The sequence below is a fragment of the Nelumbo nucifera genome, chromosome 1 (assembly GCF_055504915.1).
Source record: "Nelumbo nucifera cultivar China Antique chromosome 1, China Antique-T2T, whole genome shotgun sequence".
Lineage (NCBI taxonomy): Eukaryota > Viridiplantae > Streptophyta > Magnoliopsida > Proteales > Nelumbonaceae > Nelumbo > Nelumbo nucifera.
This window is the reverse complement of record NC_142649.1, coordinates 169,348,462-169,366,163: the sequence shown is the minus strand read 5'-3', so window position 1 is coordinate 169,366,163 and position 17,702 is coordinate 169,348,462. Positions and strand designations below refer to the sequence as shown.

At 40.2% G+C, this 17,702-nt stretch overlaps 2 protein-coding genes across 3 annotated transcripts; one reads left to right on the top strand and one right to left on the bottom strand.

Annotated features, from left to right (window-relative positions):
* Positions 1-3,955: 3,955 nt before the first annotated feature.
* Positions 3,956-9,229, top strand: LOC104596544 (uncharacterized). Of its 2 annotated transcripts, XM_088895158.1 has the most exons (7): positions 3,967-4,261; positions 4,354-4,406; positions 4,499-4,754; positions 7,196-7,324; positions 7,484-7,965; positions 8,069-8,113; positions 8,616-9,229. In XM_088895158.1, exons 3-5 carry the CDS (start codon positions 4,520-4,522, stop codon positions 7,498-7,500), a joined length of 381 nt encoding a protein of 126 aa, XP_088751284.1. In that variant the 5' UTR covers positions 3,967-4,261; positions 4,354-4,406; positions 4,499-4,519; the 3' UTR covers positions 7,501-7,965; positions 8,069-8,113; positions 8,616-9,229. The 2 variants fall into 2 exon arrangements, with proteins under 2 accessions (XP_088751285.1, XP_088751284.1); XM_088895159.1 differs by having other exon boundaries at positions 3,956-4,261; positions 8,069-9,229.
* Positions 9,230-11,671: 2,442 nt separating this feature from the next.
* LOC104596545 (late embryogenesis abundant protein D-34-like) lies at positions 11,672-13,004 on the bottom strand. Its single transcript, XM_010257752.3, has 3 exons — positions 12,529-13,004; positions 12,151-12,432; positions 11,672-12,048 (listed from the first exon to the last, which is right to left on the bottom strand). Exons 1-3 carry the CDS (start codon positions 12,910-12,912, stop codon positions 11,884-11,886), a joined length of 831 nt encoding a protein of 276 aa, XP_010256054.1. The 5' UTR covers positions 12,913-13,004; the 3' UTR covers positions 11,672-11,883.
* Positions 13,005-17,702: the final 4,698 nt, after the last annotated feature.

Here is a 17,702-nt window from a genome sequence, read left to right as displayed (position 1 = left end):
AATACATACAAAATAATATAAAATATAGGGTTTTACGCTTATTTGTACTCCTTTCGAACTCAACCTAAAGAAATTGTTCATGATTGAGTATGGAGTATGGGCCAATATTAGGCACGAACCAATGATGTTCACCAACACAGTCCAAAAGGTGACGTAGTAATTTTTGAAACTAAGCTTCAATAGTAGTTAATTGTGATAAAAAAGGATATACAACCCCCCCCCCCCCTTGTTAAATATAAATTGACCAGTTTTTTTTACTGTGAAAGGATTCACACGCATAAGAGATGCTTTTTTTAATTCATCTGAGAGAGTTTAAGAAAAACAAAAACAAAGAGCACAAAAACAGAAAAAAAAATAAAGAAAAAACTCAAAACAAAATTAAATGAGGGATGACTACCCCCACAACATCAGCAAATAGAAGAAACTCAAACTCACTGGGAGGTATAGAGAATTCCCTATACTGAATCTTAGTGCTCCAAGCTAAATTAGCCATAAAGTGACACATCTGTTGGCCTCCACGTAGCAGTGACTAATACGAACTTTCCAATCTCTGTTCAGAAGAGCTTTGATCTCCTCGCTTATTGTAGAGAGACACCAGTTATCATCCCTACCACCTTTAAGAATTTGAATGGTGGAAAGCAAATCTGACTCCAAAATGATTTTGTGGTAGACTAAGTTCCATGTCAAGACAAGCCCAAACTTGACAGCCCACAATTCTGCCAAGTCAATTGGGAATTTCTAATGTAAGTAGTGAAGCCTCCTTTCCATTGTCCAATTTGATATCGGGGAAGGCCCTCAGTCACAGCACCACCATTTTGGCCCTTGACAACTCCATCTATATTGATTTTGATCCATTGATCACCAAGAGCTTCTCATTTGATGTCTCTCCAGGTCTGCAAATAGTTTGATTCTTAACAAGAGCGTTAGTATATTGGGCACACAGAAAGCTGTCAACATAGTTTTTTTGCAAGATTTGTAATATAAGTGGGAGTGTAGTTGATATTGTTGAAGACTTTTTTTTTTATTTCCAGCCCTCCAAATCAGCCAATTTAAATAACTAAAATAAGCTACCCTAAGTATTACTAGTCTCTAGATTACTTTCAACCCAACTTTTAACTAGTGGGTGTGGGATGATTATCATGCAAATTGCAAACTTCCTTAGAACCTACATTCCATAAATACATGATCAATTGATTCCATACTCTCATTGCAAAAGGGGCATTCACTAGGAACCCAAATATTTCACTTTATTAAGCATCGCGAGTGGGGAGTTTTTTTATGATAGAGCAGCCATAAAAATATTTTCACCCTTGGTTGACATGGAGCTTTTCAAATCAAATTAAAAGCTTGAAATTTAGGGGCATCATTTTCTTTTCTAATAATTGTATAAACTAATTTAGTTGAAACATTACGTCTTTAGTGTCAGGCCATATCCAATGGTCCTTTTTTTGCAACCCTAAATTTAAAGGGATTGCCATGATTTTTTCAACCATATCTCTCGACAAGAGAGAAGATAACAGGTTGATGTCCCAATCATTAGAAGCAGGTATATAGTCTTTTACATCTCTCAAATTAACATTTTGGAGCGGCCCATGCAACCGGTTCTACCTACAAGTAATCTTAGTAGCCCATGGGTCATCCCAAATTTTAGTGTCTTCTCCATTCCCAATGGCACCTATGAGTCCCTCCCTAAGAAATTTGCAATCTTTAGTTATTCCCTTCCAAATCCAAGGGTCATGACCTTATATGCATGGGTTCAGAACATCAATTCCCTTATCGTATTTACTAATTAGGATTTTGGATCACAAACTATCTTGATTACAATAGAGGTGCCACACTAATTTAGTGAGAAGAGCTAGATTTAGGGAGTGAATGTCCTTAATTCCAAGCCCTCTAGCATGCTTAGGAGTCAAAATCTTCTCCCATTTAATGAGATGCAATTTCTTGTGATCAAGAGAACTTCCTCACAAAAAAACTTTCTTCTAGCTTTATCTACATCTTGGCAGGTGCTAGAGGGTAAACAAAAAATTTGCATGGCATGGAGGGGAATTGAAGAGAGAGTAGATTGGAGAAAGACTAATCTATCAGCAAGACTAAGAGTATTTGCCTTCCATCTTGATAATTTAGTTTGAACATAATCCACCACATAATGGAAAGTATGTTTAGTAACCCTACCACTGAAAACAAGGAGCCCAAGATATTTATCAAGGTTGTTAGAAGCCCTAACCCTAATATTTCTGGCCAACATCGGGTGTGTCTATGGGGAACATTACAAAAATTATCCAAGATATTTCTTGCACTATTTAGTTGAGTAATGGAGGCCTTTAGAAAAATAAACAAGTCATCTGCATAGAAGATGTGAGACAACTCGGGGCTTGTTCTAGAGAATTTAAATAGCTTCATCTCACCATTAGCCACAACTTTATTAAGCATACCCAAAAAAGTTTCTAAACAAATTAGAAAAATGTAGGGGGACAAGGGGTCCCCTTGCGGGTTTAAATGGTTCAAGAATTGAACCGTTAAAAGATAACATTAAAAATAGGGGTGGTAATACAACTCATGATCAAATTAACACATCGCTTAGGTATTTTAATAAATTCAAGAGACTTTTTAATAAATAACCAATTGAGCTTATCATAAGCTTTTTCAAGGTCAATTTTAATTCCAACAAAACCTTCCTTGCTGCTTTTCCTTTTGAAAGAATGAAGAACTTCATGTAAAATGATCACATTATCTTTTAAATATAGTCAGGGACAAAAGTAGACTGGTTTGGTGAAATGAATTTCGATAAGAGAGGTTTGAGTCTAGCTACAATAAGATTTGCAATTACTTTATAATTAAATAGTATTACAAAGACCAATAGGATGGAACTGTGACTGGGGGGAACCATTGATCGATATTGTTAGGACTTAGGAGCATCACCAAAACAAGGGTCAAGGTTAAAATTTCGGTTATTGACTAAAGATGATGAGTATAAACTAATAAAGTGACTCTTGCACATCTTTTTTAACTCACCATTATTAGTGATCTACATATTATTTTTCTTTAAGGGGCAAAATCCTTTTTCACTAACCCCTCTTAAGAGTCATAGTTTAAATCATCATTTTGTAACCAATTAAATCTGGCATTTTGGCTCCATGTTCAAGGATGTTGAAATATTCCTCATCGAGTGAAATTTGAAGATCATTGAGGAACCGAAAAGGCCTTGGTTCAAAACATTTTTGAATTCCCTCAATTCTTCTCAAAATGTGTCTTCTCCTTCTAAAAGCACTACCAAAAACATTCATATTTCAGGACTTGGTGAAAAAAGGCAAAGTTTTAGAGGCATTACAAACCAGAGAAATAGCTGAAGACACTGAAGGTACTTGCCATGCCTCCCTCACCACCTCCTTAAAAGAATCATTTGTAAACCATGCATGCTCAATATAAAAAGGAGGATTATGGTTAGGAAATATTTCAGTTAAATCAATGAGCAAAGGACAGTGATTAGAGGAAGTTTTTAACAACTGAATAACTGTTGCATGAGGGTATATCACTCTCCAATCTGAATTAGAAAGACACCGATCCAAAGGAGTTGACCATTTGTCCAATTTATGAACATTGGGGGTCTGCCATCCCGTTTCTCGCTAGGATCCAAGATGGCGTTGAAATTGCCCATCCACCTACAAACATTATTGATGTTATTTGCTGAACTTTGTAGTTCTAACCAAGTTTGGGATCGTTGTCTTGCATCTGAATAACCATATGGTCCATATATGGTGGAGAGGGTCCAATGAAATTGAGATCGGTGATGATGAATCGTTGCATGGATACAGTGGTTAGAAATACTAGTTCTATGTACCGCTATGTCTTCATTCTTCCAAAGCAACCAATGCCCCCACTATAAGAAAAATCGGCTAAGCCGGCAGTCATAAAAAACACCGGCCTAGATGCATTAATGGTGGCGGTTTTGTCATAACTGTCACCAGTGAATTAAATCAGGGAAATGGTTAAAATAGGGTGGCGGTTTAGTGAATTAAACCGGCGGTATTCGCATTAAACCAGCCGGTCTTTATTAGATTATTCTTAAACCGACTGGTTCAATGTTTTCCCTCCATTTCTAAAATCATGGAGCCGAATTCTACTCCGTCCGTCTTGGGAGAGTGCAACTCTTCTTCTATACTTTCTCTCTCAATTGATCGAGAATCTGAATTGATGAGCTCAGACTTTTATTCAATCGGCGCATTGAGAGATGTGAAATTCAACAGAGAAGTCGAGAAAGGTAAAACCCTTGTATTTTTTATACCCCATTCTTCTTTCTCTATAAATTATAAAACCCTAATCGTGCTTTTTTTATTCATCTGGCGAGAACAGCTGCTGCTCTACACTCCTAGTACGCAGAAGAACAAGGAAAGGGCGGAAAAGAGGTAACATTCGCCCTTTCATTCCGTTTAGCAAACTATGATATTCATTTTGCTCGTTTCCTATATTTGAATGCTCCAAATTATGTTGTTCTTAGATTCCTCCGTCCCCTAGCCCCATGTCAATGCCGAGTTTGGATTCTAGCCATCTCAGTCCAGACAATTCAACAAAAGCACGGCCGAAAGGCTCAGATGGTCAGGGTGCACAGATTCCGCAGACTAAAACGCCGAGTAACCATGGCGGGAATAAATCTAACAGTCTCGTTGGTTCACCAGAAGGAAATTGTGTAGACACACCTAACAGATGCATAGAAAAGAAGAAGATGATTGCCTGCCTTAAACATTCTGAAGATGGTAATGAAAATCCTTTCCCTTCATGTGTCTTGTCCACTTATATTCCACCACATGTAATTGTTTGTTTTACCTTTCTAAATCGAGCCTAGTTACGTAGTCGGCTACATGGATTTTGCATTTTTAGTTAGTCTCTAGTATGCGGATTTTGTTTAATTTAGCTAATATCCAATTGCATGATTACACCATAGCGATGCCTATAGGTGAAATCCATCCCTGAAATACCTTATAGTTGGTTCTTATATTATTGAAGAATCATGGGTTTGTCCTAGGCCTTCATGCTTGGGCTTAAGATTTTCTCGTTCAACTTGTTAGTTCTGATCTTAGTTTGAACTTCTTCCAATATATATATATATATATATGAGAAAAGGTAAAGTATGATTGTATTAAAGTAAAGGTCCTTTGTACAATGAGAATCTGTACAAAAAGCTGACAAGTTGGACCTCAAAAAAAGGCCATCCTCAACAAAAAACTATTTGACATGTCATCTTCCAGTTTGTATTTTGACTCAGGGTGAATTGTGTTCTTTGACATGTATATTTGGTGGTGTTCCCACTATTCCTTTGACTATCATCAATTTATAAGAGAATCCATAAGGGAAGGAACATCTTCAATTGTTGTTGGATTTTTATTTTTATTTTTATTTGTTTTAATTGATAATTGAGAAGACTGCACTAAAACCATACAATAGGGCATAGTTTTCAGATATACTTATTTTTCTGGGCATGTTTGTCCTTTAATATCGCTGGTCTTAAATCTGACTTTAAGATTTTTTCCTTTTGTACTCATTGGTTTCTGCTGATCACACAGAATGGCGGATGCATTTTATTTATACCAACTGCTCAAAATCTTCTAGATATGCATTTGTTCTTGAAGATATTCTCCTTCCTTTCTTCCAAAGGGACCAAACAATAGGAACTAGGAAGATGCCATAAAATTCCCTTACTGGTCAAGCTAATATGGGTTTGTCTTGGGGAGTAGCTAAATTCATCCAAATTCTCCTTAAAATCTGGTTGGGATCACTGACATCAGTCACTACAGCAAGTAGGGAGATTCTGACCCATAACTTTGTATATTGGGGAAGACATGCATCAGTGAGATCAAATGATCAATCATTAAAAGTTTACCCAAATACTCTCACATTTGTATATATGAGGGCTCCAAATAAACTTAACTAGAATCACTCTTGAAATAACCATTGTGCAAGGTTTTGATCAAGAAAATAATGATGTCCACTTTCTAACCTCAAACCTCTCCCTTCAATCCTTTGTTCAGAGGAATGCACTGAATTGGGTGGCAATAATTCATACAGAGAACTGGCTTCTTAATCACAACTTTTAACGATCACCTCCTTATCGGTGGTTGATTGCATGATGGACAAGAATACCTGATTTAAGTTTAATCCCACACTAAACATCATCCCAAAATCTGACACATTTATTGTTATAATCAATATGAATTCATAACACTTTAGTTATGTTATAGTCTTCTAGATGCCATTGTCATAATCAATATGAATTCTCCTAGGTCTTAATTCATAACCTTTGCAGTGGTCAAAATCATAAAAAAACTTGAGATTGGATCATCCACCCTGCTCATTAGTTTGAGAATGCAGTGTGGCTGTCATTCCCATAATCATTGTCTTTACATTCACTTTGTTTTGGAGCATGTTCACTTCATTACCGTGTCAGATTTAAGGAGACAAAATGAAGACCAACTTCTGAAGGAACAATTTCAGGAAAATTGTAGAGAAATGAAGAGGGCTTTTATTAGAAACAATTAAGACCTAGGAGGGTTTTTATTAAAAACAATTAAGACCTAAGAGGGTTTCTATTTGAGTAATGGATGAATTTTATTAGAGACAATTAAGAGCGGAGAGGGATTATTTTTTTATCAGTAGAAAAAAAAATATTAATGTAACTTGAAGATTACAGAAGTTTACAATTTGCCCAAAACAAATGTTGTCTTAAAGCCCCTTGCTTTGCTAGTGTCTGTCATTCCATTTGCTGTTCTTCTACCTATATGAAAGAAGCATTTAACTCCCTTGTTAAACTCTCAATCTCCCTGAATTTATTTTGGCTATATATATATAAGCAGGTCTCTTACAAGCAAGACCTATGTATGGCTGAAGGGAGGTCCTTGCGAAATATCAATTGTTCCCTTTCCATGTATAGGAAACCACATCTGTTTTTTCCTGCTTTAGGTCATAACGACAGTGTAAATAGCTGTTTGAACTTGGAGGGCTCTTGATCAGATAGTTTGGATGTGCCATGTCAACCAGAACCTCATCATCATTGTCCAAGCCTTATCCAACATGTTAACCAGAATTCAAAAGATAAAATAAAGGAAAAGGAAATGTGATTGAAATTTTTCCATTTCATTTTTTCAGTTGGTTTCTTCACAGAAAGGAACCATGTTTTGACTTCTTTTTGCCCCTCTAACAGGATCCCTGGAGTTATTCCTTCTGGTACAGAATGATGGAGAGGACACTTTGAAAACAAACATCATAGTCCCAGCATCTATAGACATTCCTGTCGAGCAACTAGGGATAACCCAAACACCAAACCAGAAAGGTCTGGCTCTATAGCCTTTGTATTTCTTTTTACCATGTTTTTCACACCAAGTATATATAAATACGACTGCATGCACAAATACACCTGACACATACATGCACATATCTGCATTTTTTCTTTGTGTACCTTAGTAGTTTTCCTTTGTTTCTTTTGTTTCAGATCAAAATCTCAGTTAGTACGGAAGAAAGCCTCAAGATAGTATTTAATGCTGGAAATGGGCAATGCATGCTTCACATGGGATCATCTGTATCTGATGGCTTTTATCAGAAAATCCCTGCTTATGCCAACCTCGTGACACCCATCTATGGTGTTTACTTCTCGTTTCTAATTTCTTTGATAGTTGTGGGGACATGGGCCTGCTGCAAATTGGGGAAAAGGCGGCACAGTGATGGAGTCCCATACTAGGAACTTGAAATGGGGCTACCAGAGTCTGTTCTAGCTGTTGATGTGGAAACAGTAGATGGTTGGGATCAGGGTTGGGATGAAGAGAAAGTAGACATGGTATGATCTGCCAATACCCGTAACTTTGTGCTATCTATATCTGTGTTAAAATCTTGCAGGTTGCCTTCTTCACAAAGAGGGGGTATGACAGTTTTAGGGAAAGTTGCCGTCCCAAAGCCTATTAACTTGCACAGTCAAAGGTATTAACTTCTTGTGAGGGCAATTATTTTTTTTGTACAATATTGCTGACTGACTGCTTTTGTCTATCATCTGATCTATCTTCTATTTTTCTGTTATTTTAAGGTTGGAAAACCATGGTGTAGATCCAAATGTGGAAATTGTCCCCAAGTCGTTGCTTTCAACTTTCCAAGTTGTGCTTGACAAACTTTAATTCTTGAGTCGCCTCAGTTTAACCCAAAGTATAACTTATTAGTCTGACCTTTTCCTATTTTCTAAACCCTGAATACCAATTTTAACTGAGTTACAAAGAAGGATAATTTCCAGACTCACTGTCTTTGTGCCCATCAAACTCAAATCAGGTTGACTAGTCCATCTTTTATATCCACTCAAAAGACAATAGACATTCTGAATTTGCTGTCTTAATGCCTAATGGAATAAAGTATGAAAACTTAAATATAAAAATCCATTCTTTTACAAAATGTTGCATTCTCGAAATATCACTATAAACATTAAAAAAGAAAGGCTGTAGTTAGATCAATTGGGGTTATTCTTCAAACCATATCATAATGGTCATAGATCAATAAAAAGACTAGATGGATATCTTATTGTTGCTTGAATTATAAAAGAAAAAGCCTACTCTTTCTGAAACATTTGTGATGAATTTGGACAGGATGTGAATTGGAGTAGCTCCAACAATCACAAAATTGCCTATTCTACTGAAGTGGCTCCAAAAGAAAATTTATTTTTAAATTATCCCCTAGATTCCCAAATTTTCTCATACCCATTTGGACCCCCTTCCCCTGTAAACTATTACGGGTATTAAAGCCTTTTTTTATTTACTTTTCTTTTCATCTATGCTGAGTTAATAGTACTCTTAATGAACATGGTTTTCCCTATTGATGCAAGGAGATATTAAATTTGTTGAGGTTGTTAAAAAGATGGGAGCAGAAATGTCAAGTTACAGGCCCACCCCAATACTCCTCATTCTAGGAACACTTGTGTGTCATTGATGTAAACATGAATAAAATGCCCGATGTTAACTTCCAAGAATTATTGAGAAGAGCTGTGGATGCATATTTCAAAGTGATGGTTCCAATAAAGGATCTAAGGTGATCTTTGTCATCATAATGGATCCAAGATGTTGCAGGAAAACCTCCCCTAGCTGTTCTTATGGTCTTTAGAAATCTATGAAGCATTGGTCATTTGAAAAACTAGTAATGCATATCAGCTTACTAAAACTTGAGTATAAGTGCAAATTAGATTATCAGAATTGATTGTATTGAATTCTTGTTTCAGGTTTCAGTTTCATAATTAAATAAATGCTTTTTTTACTAAAAAATTAATATGCACTATGCATTTGTTTTATTAATTTTATGCTTTAGGTTTTAGCAGGTGTCAACTGATTTTCTTAATTAAAAAATAATAATAATAACCTATGCCGGCGGTCATACAAACCACCACCTTTGGCAAATCATTATACTTAAGGCGGTGGTCAAATGGGATCTAAGCTGGCGGTCACCTTAGACATTCAAGGAATGTGGGACAAACCTAAGGCGGCGATTAGGTAAGATCTAAGATGGCGGTCCACACTGCTGCCGTAAATAGGTTTGAGCTGGCGATTCTCAGAAACCGCCGATTTAACAATGTTTTGAACCATTTCAGACCAGCCACTAAAGGCGGCGGTCTTGTCTATATAAGCCGGCCGTCTGATCTAAGGTGACAGTGGATGAGGCGGCAGGTGTTCCATATACCTATGGTGGTGGTTTTAGAACCTAAGCCGGCAGGTGTTCCATATACCTTCGGGGTCAATAATATAGGATCCTGAGAAACCTAGACCCACATGAATTTGAAAAGGTTCAGAAATTTAAAAAAAAAATAAAAATAAAAAATCATAAAATTTATTTAAAATCTATGATATGAAAAAGATATGGTATGAAAAGAATTTTGACCAATAATTTTGATAAATAACACCTGATTCGTTATCAAGTCTATGATTCCAGTTGATTGGTCAGTTATTTTTTGGATAGCATATCTTTTCCATATCATTTTTTTAATATGTTTAAACCTTTTAGGTTTTGCACTGAAGATGTGGATGTGTGTTTGAACTAACTCTTCCCAAACTGAACCTTAATTTCTTCCAAAAGCAAAGTCAAAAAATGAATAATATATTATTTTCTCTTCCAAACTGAGCCTTAATTTCTTTTTAGTAAAAAAAATGAAAATATATTATTTTATCTTGGGGCTACAATTAGATTAGATGATTTGATTTTAGATTGGGTCGAGATTTGGTTGAAGTTCAAGTTTATATTTATATCATCATGTTTTGGGTTGGGGAGATGGGGGTTCAGTAGTCATATCAATACCTCAGCTTTGGCTAGGGTTCGGCCCAACCAAACCGGGCTAACCCCACCCGACTTGTACACCTTTCCACAATCATATCATCCAAGAGGAAATTAGATACATGGACCTACAGACGGATCCGGCCGGGGATCCGGGTTAACAGAACCATAGATGCATTGGGGCTTTCAGCCTTTCACTGAACAATATAAAACCCTTAAGACGCGTTTACTTTGAAGGGGTTGGTTTCATCATATCAACCCCAATAAAGTCATACCTTTCATTTTGAACTGCAACCTTTATTAGTTTATTTATTTCACAAAAAAAAATATCATATATTTAAGTCATAATCGTTCATTCCTGGAAAATATCATATATTTCAACTTTTTTTTCCTTACCAAAAAAATCACCATAAAATAGAAGGGAATTTTCTCTGAATCTGAAAGTTATTAGGAATTTCACAAATTTTGTTAATAGCTTTTCTATCAACCTATTGTTTCTATCTTATAATGATGTAGCGACCTCAAAAACATACATTGTCTGACGTGGCATACTTGAAAACTAATAATGAGATTAATCCACCGTCCAAATATCATAAACCTTTGGCGGTCCATCAAGGTCCAACTATAGGTCCGAGTTGTCTAGGCCACGTGGCAAGTCAAAACCAAGAGTCTGGACCACTTATGTGGGCTGAAAAACAACCCGACCATCTGATCTGCTCGGCCCAACTTAAAATTCTAGAGTTAAGGGCTGGATGTGGACCAGTCGAATTAGAAAATTCAAAAGAATTGGGCTTGCTGACGACGGTGGATCTCGAAAAAATATGAATGAAATCAATGCGTGCAGCGTGCTCAGGTTGCGGATCACTTTAAAAATTAGAAGTTGATATACGAATTCACTTGAAAGAAAATAGGTGCCCTCGTCCGATCCAAACCGCATTATGAGATCCTTTGGGTTTTGCCTTATCTCCATCAAAGAATGTTAAATTGCAATACCGCAGTATCTTTAGTTGCATTCAGCTTGGGTAGTTTAGTTATTATATACTTAATTACATTGAAATGGATCGGGTCATATTAATTTGCACTGATAAATGTAAATTTAATTTTGTACCTGTTGTTTCAAATATTAGCAACTTTAGCTTATTTTGTTTTGTTTGATTGCAAATTTGCAATATAAATGAAGTAAATAAGACATGAAGCAGAATAAAGTAAAACCCAAAACCGAATTAAATGAGAATTTGCAATTTTTTTCATTTGCACTCCCAAGCATTTGTTTTTGCACTGCCACCAAACGCAGCATCTGAAACAAACCATTGCTTTTCCATGTATCAGTATTAAGTATTAACCCGCTCCGTGGTCCATACCCTAAACTCTGAATAACGAGAACAAGTGCAAAACCAACAAACAAATAAACATTTTTTTTCCATCTGTAGTCTGTAGAGTAGATGTAGATATATCCCTGTGAAAACTCCAGTTCCATACTACCCAAGTAAACAAAAGGAGAGTGAAATAAGAAAGAGATCAACTCATCTACACAAGCATAAGCGTGATTACTACACATATACAGAGTCACAGAGCCAAGTAATCTCTTTTCTCTTGTCTTTACATATATTTATTCTCGTTTAAATCGGCAGCGGCTATCACCGATTCCGCCACTCCGCCAGGATAAATGGTGGAGTTGGGATTGTTCCGCACCTCCGCGTTAATAATCCCTTCAGCATCTTGAAACGTCACCGGTTTGTCTGCCGGTAGCTTTGCCGTCGCAACCTGCCATTACGCGCGTACAAATTAAGAAAATTATCAGACGTTTTCTGCTCTGATCACACCCATTAAGCATTGAGATTTGAGACTCGTTAAAGAAGCCATTACCACCAGAACATCGCCGAGTTTGATCTTGTCTTCGTCCCGAGTTGTCTGGGCATTGGCATTCGCTGCTGACTGAGCTGAAGCAGCTAGACCTCCCGACATGATAGTTTTTTGGCCGGTTGCTCTAACCTCTGCTGCTTGGATTGCAGCAGCGTCACTCTTATCAACTGGCTTGTCACCGGCTGCTACCACAGACGCTTCGAGTGCTTCTCCAATTGTAAGCTTTCCCTGTTGTGCAGCCAATTCCGGCTGCAGCGGCAGCGGTTCGGTGTACTGCCCAACTACCTATAAAACTAGCTTCTTTATTCAGTTATACCAAGCGATTAAAACACCGATGAAATAAAGGCCACCGGAGAGAGAGAGAGAGAGAGAGAGAGAGACCTGTCCTGCGACTGCCTCTGTTACTATGCGGCTTCCGGGAACATCAATCTCTGAAACGGTGACACCCTCATTGCCGGTGATATCAGTGAAATCGGTGTGACCCACAACACCAGCCTTCTCGTTTCGTGCTGACGCGGAAAGCATCTTGGCAGCAGGACCGCCCTTTTGGGTCTTCCCAAGCACCAGATGCTCCGCAGTCTGCATCATGGCAGCATCTTGCGGTGCTATGGGTTTGTCCGCAAGTTCGCCGGAGACGAGAAACACATCACCGTATTTGATCGGCTCCTGCTTACCGTGACGCCCCTGTTCTTGAGACTGCATATCTTGCCCGCCTTGATTCATCTGTGACTGTCCGTGGGGTCTCTGAGGCTGTTCCTGGCTCATATTGAAATTCCGGTTGATGGGTAGTAGGACCTAAAAGGCTCTGTTACAACTTAATTGATAGAACTCAAAGTAACAGATTTAGATTGTATGCGCCATTGCTCTCTGGAACGGCATATATGTAAGAGGAAAACTAGGACACATCGATTTTAGAGGGACACGTTACTGATGCATCTTTTGACAGTTTGCTCTTAAATGTAATCGTGGCAGCAATTAGGCTCTCGCTTTGTAGAATCTACACTCCACACTCGATCTGAGATCTCCCACCACCCACCCTAATCAACGCGGCTTACCAACTCGTCTACAAAAGTTATTTCAGAATTGTATCTCGCTGTGTAGGTAGAAAGTAGAAAGTAGAAAGTTCCCATTAAAGAAAGTTTTACAAAGATTTCGGTCTATATTTATTATCTAAATTTGTAAATGAAAATCTAGAACAGTCAAAGTAAACTTTCCTAATATTGTTCAGATCATCAATAGAATTAATGACATACCCCTCATTAGTTCAGGGCGCGGTTTTGAAGTGCACCTGTTTGGTTGCAATATAAATAAATTTGCACTGATGCAAAATTAAGGTAGTACAAATGATTTGAGTGTAAATTTTAACCTATTTTTTGTTTCAAATTTTAACTTATTTTGTTTAATTACGGTATAAATGAAATAAATTAAAACATGAAGAATAAAATAAAATAAAATAAGAATATGCATTTTTTACATTTACATTCTCATGCATTCATACTAATTGCACTGCAACCGAACATAGCCTTAATAGTTTAATTTACTTGAGTACTGCTCCCAATTCCTGACCACGAGATTAAACTATAGTAATTAAATGAACATTCTCCGACTGTGTTGTGGTCAAGACTCAAAGAGTCATTCTAGTGAAACCTTTTTATTAATTTTATGATTTATCTTTGCCGCGTCCCTTGGAGGGGCGATAAGACAAGTAGCCTCTAACCTTTGAATCCTTCTATTCATGAAAAAATTAGAATTTGCTAATTGCCATTTGCCAACTTGACCCATTAGCTAGAAATGTCAGCTAATTGGGGTAGATAATTGAATTCATTCACATATTTCTTCTTCTACTTTCTTACTAACTGCCTTTTCTCCATATTTGATTCCTTTTTCTCCATCGCCATAACTCTTGAGGAATATCAAAAGTTGTATACAACAGAATTATCCTTGCTTATTGATGATGTTAAATCCGAAGTGGTGCATGAATTGAGGAGAACAATCATATAGTCTTTCTTAATAGGATGGAGCCAAGGTGGAAGGACAGAACCACGCTTCAAGACCTATGATCAAGAAAAGGAAGTCAGAGGCCTGAGGAATTATCCCCGGGTAGGCACTTTAACGCTCAAGTCAATAGAAGGTGGTGGATGATCGGGTCAAGCAATGAGGGTGCTTGTTTGAGCAGAGTAACAGTATGGGTGTCAGAAGTTCGATCCCTTACCTTGAGTATAGAGTACATTTTTATAGTTGAAAATCTGTGTCTTGATCGGATTGAGCTTCCGAGGTTATCGGAATGAGGTTAGCCGCCAAAGTATTTGGGATAGAGTCCTATTCCCCGACGGAGTTGTCTTCCTTACTCCTCTTTATCCGTAGTTATACTTATTTACGTGACGCGTAGTTGACGTGGCCGAAAGGATAAGATGGGGGCTACAGTAATAGCATAGCCCGGTCTAGGCTATAGAGTCAATGTATGCCACGAACCTGGTTGAGCTATGCTGACGTGATCGGGGTGACTGGGCAACCATTTGTCTTTCAGGACCAGCTCAGTCATGACCCGAACACCACTCCCCTAGTTCTAAAGTCGAGACATGAAGTGCTCAACTGAGGTGTAGCGCGGTAGGATGCTTTGTTCCTCGGCTGAAAAACTCCAAGTTGAAGTCTGGTTGAGCATTTGGTCCACTTGATGTTCCTCAGTGCTTGTCAGAATTTGAGGTCCGCGCAATGTGGGCTGTGGCCGAGGAGTCCTTCAATCGCCGGCTGCAAAACTCCAAGAATTGTAACTTCGGAATCCGAACACCACTCCCCCAGTTCTGGAGCCGAGGAGGGGGAGTGCTCGGCCGAGGTGTTGCGTGGTCGTGTAGCTCGGCAGGGCACCAAGGTGTTGAGCCGAGCTTCGAGGTCTGGATCTTCCTGATGGTGCTGAGGAAGGGCTCTTTGTTCCTCGGTTGGAATGTTGCATGGTCGCTTAGTTCGGCCAGGTGTCGAGGTGGAGTTAAGCTTTGTAGCTGGGGCCTCTCTGATGCTTAGCGATGCTGTGCTGAGGAGGGTGCCGAGCTCCGAAATCTGGGCCTCTCCGATGCTCGGTAGCGCTGTGCCGAGGAAGGGCTCTTTGTTCTTTAGCTAAGTTGTTATCGAAATTTCGGAATCCGAACAACCCACACCTCCAGTTCCAAAGTCAAAGAGTGGAGAGCCCGATTGAGGCGTGGCGCGACCTCCTTTGGTTGGCGTCTGCTACTGGGGGTCCTAAGGAGACCCGAGGGGTTAACTGGACCAGTGATCCCGGGTGAACCCCGAGTGTCCGCGGCGTTGGTTGGACCGGTGCTAAAGGGTGAACCAGGGAAATTAATGCCCTGACCATTTCTTGTCAAGATCGTCGCATCGGTTCTCGAGGCTATGTGCGTGCGGTGACAGTCGCATCGATTGATCTTCCCGAGCTTCGCCAGAGTGGCGCTTGATCCCTACTATTGATTTGGCGTCAATTTGTGTGATTCGTGTTCCTAGGGGTTATAAGAAGGGGTGGACAGGCATTTCTCCTTTGTCACTTGCGAGAGGAGTTGCACAGATTGCTCAACGAGGTGTTGTTGGCGTTACTCGGCCTTTTCTCTTGTTCCTCGGCTTCAAGTTCGGTAAGATGTCTTCCTCATCCCCCCGTTCTTCTTCTGCTTCTAGTTCTTCAGGTTCTAGTGATTCTGACTATGAGTCAGAGGTTGGCGATTTCAAGGCTGCCGAGGTTGAGGAGGTCGAGGTTGGTCCCTCTAGGGTAGAAGTAGAGCTTCCCTTGCGGGCTGGTCGCCGGTTTGGGACCACACCCTATGTCTTGACCCCTGAGGATATGGCTCGGATCCGAGCTATGTACAACATCTCCGAGGAATTTTGAATGAGGTGCCCACAACCAGGTGGGATGGAAATAGATGCTCGGTCCGATGAGATAGTGCTTGGATGGTACCGAGTATTGCCGGTGCAGCTGATGCCGAACTCCTTTAGGTTTTTGTTCGGCCTTATGTTCTACTGTGCGGTTTGTGACATTGAGTTGACCCTAGGTATGGTGAGCTCCCTTCTTCAGTTGAAACCTCACCAGTAGAGCTACTATTACTTCTCGACTAGGAAGAACATCAAGTTGTTGGTCGGGGCCCCTTCCTCTATGAAGCATTGGAAGGAGACTTTCTTCTTCGTGCGTTGTCCTGGGGGCCTCCCTTTCCCGGCCGTGCTACAGGAGCTGAGGACGAGAGTGCCGCAACCTCTGTAGTCTATTCTCACCTGGGAGGAGAGGTCGGTTCTGAGCATGTTTCATGAGATAGACGTGGCAGTGTACACATGCTCAGAGATGTTGATGCTCGCCAGTTTGATGCACAGGGTGGCTGGTCAATTCTTTTTGTTGCTTCAGTTTACTTATCGAATTATGTATACTTTTTTTATTGCTTCTCTGATCTTGTGCTTATTGTTATGATCCTATGGTGCAGGTGTGGAGATGGCGAGCGAGGAGGAGATTGTCCGCTGGATGAGAGAGAATCGGCAGAATCGGGCTGGCGCGCAACCACTGGTCAATCCAGAGGTAGTCCCTCCGTCGAGGTCTTTAGAGAGGGCGTCCCGTCACCAGAAAAGAGTTCGGCAGCAAGGAAATGATGATGAGGACGTCGTTGTGGATCCCGAGGAGGTTCATCGGGTTGCCTTTGCAGACTAAAGTAGCGGGTAGAAGCTCGAACATCCACGTGTCGCGTTGGTCGGTCCGTAGCCGGGATGAGCTAGAGACCCCTGGGGTTCCCGAGCAGTTACTTCGTGGAATGATAATGGCATACATCACTAAGGAGGCCAGGAATATTGGGAGCGACGCCTTAGAATGCCCACTCATTCGGGTGGCGGCTCAGGTAAGTTCGTACTTGCTCTCGTTGCTTCAAGTTTTTTCATGCTAAGACTGTTTCTTATGTTCACAGAACGCATGCTCGGTGATTGCTCTGATTGACCAGCTCCGACATTTGCGGGGAATGTACGAGGCGGAGCACTCCGAGTATTTGTGACAGAAGGCTCAATTGGCCGAGCTTCGGGTGGCCGGGGAGCGATCAACCGCGTTGGAGAAGGAGGTGACCGAGTTGAAGGCCCACTTGGATGAGCAGGTGAACATCGTATGTAGCCTAAGGCAGGACATTGCTGAGCTGAAGGCGGAGAGGGAGCGGCTGAGGCAGGAGGCCATCGAGGAGGTGGTGGATCGGTACAAGGCCTCGGTGGAGCTCCGACAAGAGATGGATCACTACGCCTCGACTTCCTTTGAGGCTGGATTCAACGTCTTTTGCAGGAGGGTTCAGCGTCACTGACCGGAGCTGAGCGAGATTGCACAGACTTGGGAAGCGTACGACTTAGACACTCCACCTGCTTTAGACAATCTTGTTGATGAGGAGGTCGACGGGGACGAGGATGGTGAAGATGGCGAGGATGGTGACGAGGTCGTTGATCCCCCCGCCAAGGTCTAGGGTTGGCCGAGATCTTCAGTTTTCGGCTAGTGGGGTCGGAGTGTATTCGGAGCTCTCATCTTTGGGATGCTCAGTTCTTTGTCTCAAGAGCTTTTGGGG